At 41.8% G+C, this 13,252-nt stretch overlaps 1 protein-coding gene across 1 annotated transcript; it reads left to right on the forward strand.

Annotated features, from left to right (window-relative positions):
* Positions 1-329: 329 nt before the first annotated feature.
* Positions 330-12,494, forward strand: dnajc11a (DnaJ (Hsp40) homolog, subfamily C, member 11a). Its single transcript, XM_076276361.1, has 16 exons — positions 330-420; positions 1,497-1,626; positions 1,760-1,833; positions 2,173-2,274; positions 2,524-2,652; positions 2,843-2,965; positions 3,248-3,321; positions 4,189-4,378; positions 4,830-4,915; positions 5,035-5,151; positions 5,422-5,577; positions 9,880-9,949; positions 10,152-10,209; positions 10,379-10,521; positions 10,820-10,949; positions 11,184-12,494. The coding sequence occupies exons 1-16, from the start codon at positions 349-351 to the stop codon at positions 11,207-11,209; spliced, it is 1,680 nt and encodes a 559-aa protein (XP_076132476.1). The 5' UTR covers positions 330-348; the 3' UTR covers positions 11,210-12,494.
* Positions 12,495-13,252: the final 758 nt, after the last annotated feature.

Genomic DNA, 13,252 nt, shown 5'->3' on the forward strand with positions numbered 1-13,252 from the left:
CTACTTCCCCTCCTGAAGGAACGCATCATGCAGTGTGTGCGATTTTTTTTTTCTGGAGAAAGGTTCCTCTTCAAATACGCTACGCTACGTTAACAATACCCATGAGATTGTAGGAATGCTTAGTCTATATATCCGTTAAAATGTCCGACTTGTACTTTCTAATTTGAACTTAATGGCGTTCGACTACATTGTTTGAGCAAAGTTGAGCACGTCAGAATACTTGGAGGAAAAAAATCGTTGATGTAGCCTCCGCTCCATGCGGAGGCACTACAGCATATTGTGCACGCTACCTCCCGGCCAAAGCCAGAGATCAGTGTGGTGAGCGGGCGGGGATGAAAGGTTGTAAACATGGCGGCGGCCTTGGACGAAGATGAAATTGACAACGATGACTACTATTCCCTTCTTAATGTCAGAAGAGAGGTGATGAATCTTTGAACGGTTTTGCCTACCGGATACTGAGTGTTTGGTTAGCCTCAATAAATAGTAATTTAAAATAGCCATGCCAGTTCTTAAACTCATGCGGCATTTGTGTCCAACCTAGCCGCTAACATTTGACTGCTTAGCCGTGGCTAACTAACTGAATGACCCTTGCCTATCATTGCTCTTGGTAGTGGATGTACTGTAGTTTCTTCAGGCATGCTACACGACACGACAGTTTAAGTATTGGTAATGGCGATGCCCGCACTACAAGATATGTTCGTTGAAATTAGCGCAACGTTCCTATCTAATCCGATAGCCAGAGACTGTAGCGAAGTCTTTGCACAGGAACGTGCTTGCCTTCGCATCAAGTTAGATAATAATCTGGTGCTGGTAACTGTCTCATATTAGTTTGTTGACTGTGGAAGTTATGTGGTCCCTGTTGCTTTATTTTCAACCAACTGATTGATTACCAAGACGAAGCACTGATAGGCCTACTGCATTTGAAACGAGAAGTTCTTTTAGTCGACGTTTAGCTACTGACGTTTGGTAAGTCACTTGTTACCAAATCTGATTTTGGAGTTTTACGGTCTCCGCAAAGAAAACTGAGATTGAATCAATAGGCCTATATCTTTGTGAGCACTGTTCAACAGCTGTTCAAGGGTCGCATGAACAAAGTGCCGCTTAATGTAAAGAAGCGACGTATTGTATTTCAGGAGGAACTGTTAACACTTATATTGTGCCATGGTCGGTTAAAGTGACAGTCGATAGATAGGCAGACTAGCAGAATACTAAGTAGGCTATGGGCTGGACGTTCCTGACTTCATCCTGTGTGTATCTTCATATTGAACAGATAAGACAAACAAACAAACTCCAGACCTTCAACAATGAACAGGAAACCTTAGTCATGTCACTTTAGTTAACTGCCCTGTTTTGAATCTTTAGGCCCCATTAGTATCTTCCAAATTAGTTAGCTTGTATGTGTTACAACAATATGTTCAATCATTCACATTCATTAGTTCATTCAGTGACATTTTCTTGTGCATATACACCTATGTGCAACTTTTAATTTTTTTCAGGCCACACAAGATGAGCTAAAAGCAGCATATCGGAGACTTTGCATGCTCTACCATCCCGATAAGCATAGAGACCCGGAACTTAAGAGCCAGGCAGAACAACTCTTTAATTTGGTTCATCAAGCTTATGAAGGTAAGAGGATGCTGACATTACAATTGTAAGAAGTGCTCTGAAGACAGCTATAAATAAACACTTTAGTAGGATGTAAATGTAAGTTGAGGCAAGGAAATAGTTTCTGAATGTTGATATCTGTGTTTCTTTGAAGTGTTAAGTGATCCACAGTCCAGAGCTATATATGACATCTATGGCAAAAGAGGTCTGGAAGTGGAGGGATGGGAAGTAAGTACAGTTTTCCACAACTTCATTTCTTCACCACTCAAGGTTAATTATTTGTCATCACTGATAATTATAGCACTTACAGGGAGACAACACCAGATCTGCAACTAAAGTGCTCCGTTCACAGAGCGTAAAAATAGTTTTAGAAGACTAGAAGGTCTGATTTTTTCAAACCTGTCTGGTGTAGCCAGTTCCATTGATTGTAGTGGGAGCTCATTGTTGTAGCAGTGTCAATGTAAAAGATTGTTACTTTTGCTCTTGTTCTGTGGCTCTGTTCTGCACAATTCCTGTTGTCAGTGGTGCACCGTGTGATTTTTGTTGTTGTTGTTGTTGTTTTTCCAGGTGATTGAGAGGAAGAGAACTCCGGCTGAGATTCGTGAGGAGTTTGAACGTCTCCAGAGAGAGAGGGAGGAGCGGAGGCTGCAACAGAGGACCAACCCCAAAGTTTGTGTTCTCCCCGAATGGCTCAGCTCCTCAAGACCCCATAACGTCATCCTGAAACCTAATGAGATCCATGCTAAGATTCAAACCCAGGCCGCAGCCTGCACTCTCATATTGTGGCGCTAAAATTCATCATAGAATGGATTATCCCAGTGATCTAAAGTCACTCTTGGCTTTGTAGATATTTCAGGGCTGTTTGATGTCACCCTGTAGGAATGATGAAAATTATCTTTTTACTTTTTTATCCCTCAGGGGACAATCAGCGTTGGTGTGGATGCCACTGACCTCTTTGATCGCTATGAAGAGGATTACGATGATGTCCCAAGTGGGGGCCTTCCTCATATCGAGATAAACAAGATGCACATATCTCAGTCTATAGAGGCAAGTACTAAGTTTGCATACGAGTCAAGAAAGTCCAACAATTCTGAGGTTAAACAGGAAATGTGTTGGGAGTCAGCATTTTGCTTGAGTACTAAGAGGCTAATCCATTTTTTAAGAGAGGGCTTGAGTAATGCATTATTTAAAATGGTTGTTTGATCAAGTTTTTTCTATTAAATTACTTCTCCATCAGGCACCTCTGACTTCTGCGGACACAGCCATTCTTTCCGGCTCTCTCTCCACACACAACGGCAATGGAGGGGGAAACATCACCATGGCGCTACGCAAAGTCACATCTGCAAAGGGCTGGGGAGAGGTGAGGTCTTGTTCAACAACTTGAGCTCAATGGAGCAGCTGTGGCGCAAGCGGCAGCACTGTATCACATTTGGGTCTCAGTGGCCATGGAGACCCAGGTTTGATTCCGGCCTGCGGTCATGTTCTGATCCCAACCCATCTCTCTCACTGTCCTATCGATACAAAGACAAAGCAAAAGGCCAAAAAATATACTTATTTTAAAATGATGCTCCCCTATGCAACATTACATGAGCCTGAAAGTGTTTTGTAAATAGCGTTCTGCTGGAATTTGTGTGATTGACAGGTGGAGTTTGGAGCTGGAGATACACACGGGCCTCTCTTTGGATTAAAAATCTTTCGCAACTTGACAACTCGCTGGTAAGCAAAGAACCTTTTTGGAGTTTCTGAATCATGTGTTAACAAAAACTTTCAGTTTTGAAACACTTGAACAACTTTTGTGTGTGTGTTTGGAAAAACTTTTTCAACCTTTGGGAAATGCTTTGTTTCCTTCAACTGTGTTCATTTTTAATAGCTACGAAGAGCATGTGAGGAAACAGGGCAGGTATTTTTTTGAGACACTTACAGGCAGGCTACACTAGGCACGTAACTGAAGCATTCCATTCGCTGTGCTGCAACAAGTAGTTTCAATGGTAACCAATGGAACTGGCTGCACCAGGCCGTGATTCAAAGTAGGTGGGTTAGTGGCAAACCGAGTCGAGAACCCAGAGGAAGTTGTAAACCTGATAATAGAACAGCCTGGGGGCTTCAATCTCCAAACTAAACAAAGCCAAAGGGCTCTTCCAGTTGTAGGTTTACCACTTCCTCTGGGGTAATATACCTACTTGGAATACACCCTACAGACGTGATGGTGGCGCGTACATTTGAAAAAAATAGACCAGTCTTCTAAAACTATTTTTACACTCCGCCAATGGAGCGCTTCAGTTACGCAGCCAGTGTAGCCCTGCTGTTAGACTTTACCAATGAACAGTGAATCCTCAAACTTAGGTCTGATTTCCTAAATATTGACTTTTGATGTTATAGAGAGTATGTGATTCGACAATTAATAATGAACATACAGTAATATCAGCACTGATTTGTTTTCCAGGGTATATAATCTTATAGAATACTAATACCTTATAAAGTAATTGTATTAAGCAGTGTGTAGAAATCTTAATATCTGAGGTTGAAGGTGGACAGTTTTGTTCTTTATTCACTAACGGTATCCCATGTGTGTTTCCACGGCAGCTTCTTGACTGCTCAGTGTGGGATGCAGTTCTCGTCCCGTGGCGTACGGCCAGGCGTCACTACTGTACTGGCGCGGCACCTGGACAAGAATACCATGGGCTATCTGCAGTGGCGTTGGGGCACCCAGTCCTCCATGAACACCAGCATCGTCAGAGACACTAAGAGCTCCCACTTCACGTTTGCTATGCAGGTTAGCCTCAGCTGCCAGAACCATCAGGCCAAATGCTTGCCTTCTGTCCATGACTCATTTCCACACAGACACAGGAATTCTATGGATAGGCATTCCAAAAGAATTCTATGGACACACATTGAGTGTTTTCAATTTCAAAATTGCAAGAATAGTATACCCACAAAACAAATTGTAATGGACACTGTTAAGAACATACCATACACTTTAATAGCTTTGAAATGAAGTATTGAACAAAATACTTACATATGTGGAGTCACAGGAGGCACTCTGACTAGTAACCTGAGGTCGAGCAATTTTGTGTATTATCAGCTTATAAGTTCCTTCAGGGCGTAGCAAAACCCCTCCACTTCCGCATAGGGGTCCTGTTCGCCCTGTCGGGACTTATTTTCCGATAATGACCGGCAGACAACACATTATCCCTTACTCATCATTTTGTCTTTCCTGCTCACAGCTGGGGATACCTCATACCTTCATGATGATGAGCTACCAGTACAAGTTTCAGAATGAAGACCAGACTAAAGTCAAAGGCTCGGTCAAGTATGTAAAACCCAACATGACAACCAAAACGACCAGTTTCACAAACCCCAGTGCAGTTTTTTTCTATCTATTGTGTCCGAGTCAAGCATGGGTTGTGTTGTGTTGTGTTTGCCTTGCAGGTCAGGATTCTTTGGGACTGTGGTGGAGTATGGTGCGGAGACAAAGATCAGCCGACACAGCGTTCTGGGGGCAACCGTCAGCGTCGGAGTACCACAGGGTGTCTCTCTAAAGATCAAGTAAGCAGTGCTGATGGTGAACCTTGCCTTTACTTTTCCTTCACCATTTGGCATCTTTGCAATATAAATACTGTTGCTAGTGCATAAATGTAAAGGCACTAAATAAATGACTCCGAAACACATACATAAAGCTTCACCAGGTTGTGTTTACTTTGTTGTTTGTTTTCCTTCACCCCGGGGTTGTACAAATAAAAACATTTTGTCTTTCCTTACCATAGTGCTCCGTGAAATATTCATAAGTGTGCATTTCTATCTTTCTTATTTCCGTAGACTGAATCGAGCCAGCCAGACGTACTTCTTCCCCATCCATCTAACTGATCAACTCATGCCGAGTGCCATCTTCTATGCCACTGTGGGGCCCCTAGTGTTCTACCTGGCCATCCAGCGGCTTGTTATCAGGCCTTACGTGCGCTCCCAGAAGGAACAGTAAGTCCTCTATTGGACCGCTCCACATGGAGTAGCTTATGGTCAACTATCAAGAAGATCACAATGACTATGTTCACATGCACTTCAGTATCCCGGTTATTAGGCTTATTACGGTTTTGATCTTATTCGGGATATGGTGTTTACATGAACACAGAGAAACCCGGTTATTAATAGCCCTGTATACATAGATAGATAGATAGATAGATAGATAGATAGATATACTTTATTGATCCCTAGGGGAAATTCAAGGTCACAGTAGCATACAGACAACACACACACACATTCAATAACAGCAGAAAAAGTAATTAAAAGTATATAATATAAAAAACACAACTAAGCAATAAGGACTGTAGAAGATAAAGAATATACTAAATATACAAAATACAAATTATACTAAATAAAACTTAATCAAAATCAATTAAAAAAAACAGTATCCACATAGTGGGTGAATAATCAATCAGGTGCGCTTGCAATGACTGAAGCAGGGACTGAGCCCGTGGTTCTCAATGCATAAGGTAAGGTAAGGTGCTCTTAGTGCTGGGCAATATACCGGTTCACACCGTATACCGGTGTATATTTTCGTTATGATATGAATTTTGAATATACCGCCATACCGGTGTATTTGATTACACAACGTTTGGAACGCTGCGCCGCGCGACAGTGTTTCAGACGGGACTTTTTTCACACGCACGCATGGTGCGACTGCGAGGCATAGTGAGGGTAAACACAAAACACCTTAAGTTTTTCCCCTGAAGTATGACCCTTAAGGCTTAATTTCTCCTTAGGTAAGGGGTTTATTTAAGGGTGTTGCACAGAATACCTTAAATTGTTTCTTTAGTTAAGGAAAAACTTTAAGGGATACTGCATTGAAAGGGATTTATCGTCAGGAAAATTCTATTGAGATTGTTCAACAGCTGTAACTAGCTGGCTGGCTAGTAGGTATTGTCGTTAGTTAGCAACCCACCGAACACAGTGAAGTTTAATGATCTTATCATTAATCTCACCTTAAGAACATTCGCTGAAATTATCCAGGTAGCAAGTAATGCATGTTATAGACATGAACTGAGCAATACTAGCTGGCTAGTTAGAAATTATCCTGACTGTCATCAGTGAACCAAAACGAACTTTTTTGTTAATGTTTTGCCTAGCGAACCGAACCGAAGCTCCTGGCAGGCTAACAAGACATCCACATCCACATAAAGTTAACGTTAGCCTACCACTAACGTCATGCAAACCACACAATAACAATAAGCCATGTTTCTGATAGGCCTATTTGACAGAGTAAGCATATTAGCAAAGAGGTTTTATTTTAAATTGTATAATTTTCAAAAAAGTATAATTATTGCAAGTTGCACTACTTTTTGTATTGGTTTTATACAATATGCAATTTGAAGATTTTATACAAGATGTAATTTGTAGATTCTTCATTAGAATCATGAGTGGCTCTTTGTAAACAGCATAATTTTCTGGAACCATGCAAAACTGCATTACCACTAGTGTGGAGTTATTCTACATCATGACAGTAAAATAGACCATCCTGTAGGAAATGCTGTGAACATCTGATTATGCATGGAAAAAAAATACCGTCATATACCGTGAAACCGTAAGAATTTTGAAAAATGCCGTGATATACATTTTTGGTCATACCGCCCAGCACTAGGTGCTCTGTGTAAATGAGTGTCATGGTGATGGTGCAAATGAGTAAGTCAAACAGTGCAACAGTGCAAGAATAAAGTCTATATATCTATATATATATAACTATATTAAGAAAGGTATGTGGCATGGAGGGAGGGGTTGTGCATATGTGCTAATACAGCACGCAAACAGTGAGGCAGAAGACAAATGTAAAGTGACTAGTGGACAGACAGTTTAAGACATTGGAGGTGGTGAAGAGGCAGACAGAAGTCTATTTCTCCTCTTCCCTTAAGTGATGCATTAAACAGTTCAATGGCCCTGGGGATGAATGACTTCCTCAGTCTGTCTGTTGTGCAAGGCAGTGAGCGAAGTCTCCAGCTGATCAGGCTCTTCTGCTTAACAATAGTGCTGTGGAGTGGATGACACTCATTGTCCAAGATGTTGATCAGTTTGTTCAGGGTCCTTTTGTCAGATATTGAAGTGATGCACTCCAGTTCAGCTCCCACTACAGAGCCAGCTTTCCTTACCAGCCTGTCAAGTCGCCCCGCATCCTTCTTTGTGCTTCCTCCCCAACATACCACTGCATAGAAGAGGACGCTGGCAACAACAGACTGGTAGAACATCCTGAGGAGCTTGCTGCACACATTGAAGGAGCGCAGCCTCCTCAGGAAGTACAGCCTGCTCTGCCCTTTCTTGTAGAGTGCGTCAGTGTTGGCTGACCAGTCCAGTTTATTGTCCAGGTGGAGACCCAGGTACTTGTAGGTGCTTACCACCTCGACATTGACCCCATCAATGGAGACTGGTAGCAGAGTGGGCTTAGATCTGCGGAAATCCACCACCATCTCCTTGGTCTTTGAAGTGTTGAGTTGGAGATGATTGAGTTTGCACCATTGCACAAAGTCCTCCACCAGGCTCCTATACTCCTCCTCCTGCCCGTTCCTGATACACCCCACAATTGCAGTGTCATCAGAAAACTTCTGCATGTGGCATGACTCAGTGTTGTAGCGGAAGTCAGATGTGTACAAGGTGAACAGGACTGAAGAGAGCACAGTTCCCTGTGGCGCTCCGGTGCTGCTGATCACAGTGTCAGAGAGACAGTTCTTCAGTCTGACGAACTGTGGTTGCTCCGTCAGGTAATCTGTGATCCAGGTTACCAGGTGAGCGTCCACACCTATCTGCAAGACCTTGTCTCCCAGTCTAAGGGGTTGGATGGTGTTAAAAGCACTTAAGAAATCAAAGAACATGATTCTCACAGCACTTTTCCCCTTGTCCAGGTGAGAATGTGTCCTGTGTAGAAGATAAGTGATGGCATCGTCCACGCCCACTTTCTCCTGGTATGCAAACTGTAACGGGTCTAGTGCATGGCGTACCTGGGGTCTGAGCATACCTAAGAAGAGTCGCTCCATTGTCTTCATCACATGTGATGTTAGAGCGACTGGTCTGTAGTCATTAAGCTCACTAGGATGTGGCTTTTTAGGGACAGGGGTGAGACATGATGTCTTCCACAGTGTTGGAACTTGTCCAAGGCGTAGACTCAGATTAAAGATGTGCTTCAGTGGCTCCCCCAGCTCAGCAGCACAGGCCTTGAGTAGCCTTGGACACAGTCCATGAATGCTACATGATGAATGCTAGCATCCTGGTTACCAACAATAACATTTTGTATAAGCACATCTTATCCAAGTTTCTAATGAAATTGCTTGTTTGTATTAGAAACCGGGATAGGTTGTATACATGGAACAGTATCCCGGTTTCTATCGGAGTACTCCAGCTAGCATAACCAGATTTCTCAAAACTAAACAAAGGGTTTATCCAGGGTTCTGAAATCAGGATATGATGTTTACATGCACAAACACAAAACTGGGTTACTTCCCGAATAAAATCCCGATCATAACCGGGATACTGAAGTACATGTAAACACAGTCACAGACAGGCTATCATCTCAGTTACAATCATGATTAGCTACATTGTGCATGCAGTTACGTTGTGAATATTGTAAACTTTTTAAAGGTTCCCTTTGGCATTGTCACTTGCAATGAGACTTTGTGCACATCCCAGGTGCTGAACAAAAAAGTTATTATGAAAAAAGTTTGAAATTCTTTGGCAGGCTTGGAATTTCACCATTTTAGGGGCAAGGCCACTTGGCCTTCAGTTGGGCATATTTGGTGGGGGACACAAAGGCACTAAGGCCAAAGTTAACTATACAGTAGTAGGCTATAAAAATGATCAAAGTTGTATTTAGCCTATTCACAGCAGTAGACCTGCATCATTGTATGAAACATTACAAAAACATGACATATTACATATAACTGTAAATCATCTGACCATGGCCGCTGTGAAATTCCTACCCTTCGAACCCTGTGGTCTTCCTCAGAATCCCTTTGGCATTGTCACACTGACAGGCTTTGGTTTTGTAATTGTTTCATGCAACGCTTCTGTGGGTCAGTAACATTGTGAATACAGTGATGCTGCTACTATCGTAGACCTTGAGAAAATTGTGTAACTTGGCCTTGATGCATTGTGATCGCAGGTTCCTCTTCCATTTTGGTCGCGAGAAGCTTTACCCTTCATGTCATAATGACATGACTCAACATGACACAGCCTTCTTGTTGAAAGGCCACTGATTCATTGTTGGCTCCTTGTTGCTTTTCTTGTTGCTTTTATTTGCAGGGAATTGGAGAAGCATCGACAGAGTTCAGCCACAGACATCGCCAAAAAGAAGCAGGAAGCAGAGTCTGCTGTGAGTTCACCATATTGCATATTACACAACTTGCGGCTAACTTTGCTTGATGAGTGTAATGCACACAAAAAATGGTGATGCCGCCCAAGCTCTCCCTTCTATCTCTCTCTCATCAGTGCCTTTGGCAGAGAGATGAATGTGCTCGTCGTCGCTGTACATACACAATTAGTCTGTTTCTGAAAGCCCCTTTCTGTTTCTGAAGGTTTTGCTGATGCAGGAGGGTGTACGCAGAATCATTGAAGCTGAGGAGTCCAAAATGGGTGAGTGCGGAGCGGATAACCCATCTCGGAGCGGCGCGAGCCCTGATCAATGACCGCATAGCTGATCCATCATGTGAACTGCGTCTGCAGACGTTATTGACTGGCATTGTGTTTGTTAATGTATTTATTTATTTATTTTGGGAGGTTGACTGTGTTTTTTTTTTTTTAGGTCTCATCATCCTCAATGCCTGGTATGGCAAGTTTGTGACTGACAACAGCAGGAAGCACGAAAGGGCAAGGGTCATCGACGTGACTGTCCCACTGCAGTGCTTGGTGAAGGACTCCAAGCTCATTCTCACAGAAGCCTCAAAGGTCACACAAAGCTAGCAATGATATGCTGTCACTCATATCAGTTTTATCCCAGGATTTGTTGACATGTTAAATCCTAACTATAGCCATAACGCTATAAAAAGGTTTCTATGTATACACCATGACTCATTGTTGTCCAAACAGCCATTGCTCTTTTATACAAGGTGTGCTGTGCTTTTTGACCATTTGGAGTAAGATAGTGTTTAAAGTATTGTAGATTTAGGAGGACATGCAGTACTACTGCAGTCAAAAGTTGTGCGTCTGTCTATTTTTCTTTAATCTACTTGTGCTGGCCCCACAGGCTGGTTTACCTGGGTTCTATGACCCCTGCGTGGGCGAGGAGAAGAGCCTGAAGGTGCTGTATCAGTTCCGAGGAGTGATGCACCAGGTGTTGTCCGGCGACTCAGAACCTCTCAGGATACCGAAACAATGTAAGAACTGACCTTAATTCAAATCGATTCAAATGTGATTCAGCCCAGTACGCACTTAGTGCAGTTACTTCACCATTTACTCATTGTGTGAGACTTTTGTAGCTTGCAGTCATGCAGTCTTAATGGACAGTGACTAATAACTGCTCACTTGGCTATTTACATCACTTTAAATGCAACCTCACTGTCGTCAGCATTGCTGAAGAGATATGTTCTCCTTTTTTTGTGTCCGCACAGCTCACAGAATTGACAATGACACCTAGGACCTCTACTGGGCAGAGGAGGAGATGACTTTGGAAGGATGTTTGAGACTTGGATACCCGCTGTGCCCAAGAAATCATACATATGTGCATCCATCTGTATGGTGTTCATCTTTTAATCGTTTTCTAGGAAAGTTGTGTATGAAAATGGACCTGTTTGGATGCCATACTATATTGAAGATCATCTGGAAGGTTGCAGCCTTTCATATATGTAAACTTATGAAGGGTATTTTTTTTTTCTTCTTTTTGGTTACCATTTAATTTCCCTACTTTTCTGACACCCAATCCCCTCCAAAAAGAGCATATTCAACAACGGCTTTGGCCAGCATTGTGACCTTATGTACGAAAGGAGGATGACCAGATCCAGTGCCTCTATTTAACTCTTGTGAGAGTTTGATGTCACCCTTGAATACTTGCCATGTGAAGATATGGGAACCATGCTGCTCTGCCAATTCAGTGAATTGCACAGGAAACAAGGTAGTCATGCCCAACTGTCAGCTTTGTCTATCATTATGACCATAGTATTTTTAAAAATGGCACGGAATAAACAAGCTTGAGAAACATTTTGTGGAATACAAATAGATAATTATTAATAATTATTTTGTCATTTATTGTTACAAGGACTCGTTACGTGCTCACAAGTTAGTATCAGCTTAAAGATGAATGTTATATTGAGGAATATATAATGACACATGTTGGCATGGCTAGAAAAATTATAATCTTTGGAATGTGCCTGATTATACTGATCTGAAGTGAATCATCATATTCTTAGAATTTGCAAACAGCAACATTTATTTACCTTTTATAATCACTGAAATAAAAATGCAGCAACATTACTCCCGCAGAAAGAAATGGAACTGGCTTTTTAGTGACAGAAATTAGCAATCAGAATCAGCGAGACTTTGATCATAAAGCTGTTTGCAATGCATCTCGAACTAAATTAGATCATCTCTTACGATTCATCTAAAATCACCATTTAAACCATTAAATCAGATGCGGAAACTCTGTTGAACTCATTGGCATGTTGGCCAGGAATTGACATCAGTTTGTGTTTCTTGTGCCATAAGGTTAAAAACAGGATTATTTGTTCCTCCTCTTCACTGCACTAATGCCTCATGGGAAAGGGAATACTCTTCTGTATCAGTTACTTGAAGTATCGAGTGGTTTTCCACCTCTTAATTGAGAACTAGAAGGCAACGCTGAAGATGTATGGGTGCCTACACAAAGTGATTTGTAAAGAATGACAGAATGGATGGTCAATTGAAATAAATATCTTAAGGATTCTGAATGTAGTTTGGAAGATATTTTGTACAAAAAAAACTTTATTTTTTGTTATCAAAAAATATTTTGTAGGACTTCAACACAGATATCCCGCAACATAACCAAATACTGTAGATCGGATATGTAAAATATGCGACAAAAACAGTGAATTTAGTTCATTTTGTTTTTTAAAGACTAACAAATATTCATGCAGGCACTCATGATGGCTTCATGATGGCTTTTGTGAAGTACTGTATGGTGGTAGTATCTAGGTTTTTGAGTCTTCAACCTCATGAACCATGAAGGCAACAGAAGACTGATGGTGAAGAGAGAGGTGGTTGATTAGTATGCTCAAACATACAGGACAGTACCTTGCATCCCTGTGGCATGTTTTGCAGGTAATTCAAAGGAGCTCTGAAGGAGTTCTCTGAGGCTGCTGAATAAGTGAGCCAGTGGTTATGTCTGGGTTCCTCACAGACTACTTCAAGACACATTAATTAACCTGTATTATGTGATGAAACATTTTGCTTGAAGATGTCTGGGTGAACAGACCTGGGTTCATATACCAGTTTTATCCTTCACTTAGGGATTGTAATCCAGGGGGGGCTCACATCTTTCTACCCTTCTTCGTGTTCTGTAATGTTGGAATCAAGACAGCAAGGAAATTGTAAATGATATTCAAGCACCTTTCACTTATTCACCCAAAAGTATATAAAGCATATTTCACACAAGAAATATGGATAGATGTTTTCAAATGGCCTGATTTCACTACTACTGAGATCCCTG

Source organism: Alosa pseudoharengus, unplaced genomic scaffold (genome assembly GCF_046254945.1).
Source record: "Alosa pseudoharengus isolate Yale_2024_CS ecotype anadromous, Long Island Sound unplaced genomic scaffold, YU_APseudo_1.1 YU_APseudo_1.1_scf_9, whole genome shotgun sequence".
NCBI classification, from domain to species: domain Eukaryota; kingdom Metazoa; phylum Chordata; class Actinopteri; order Clupeiformes; family Clupeidae; genus Alosa; species Alosa pseudoharengus.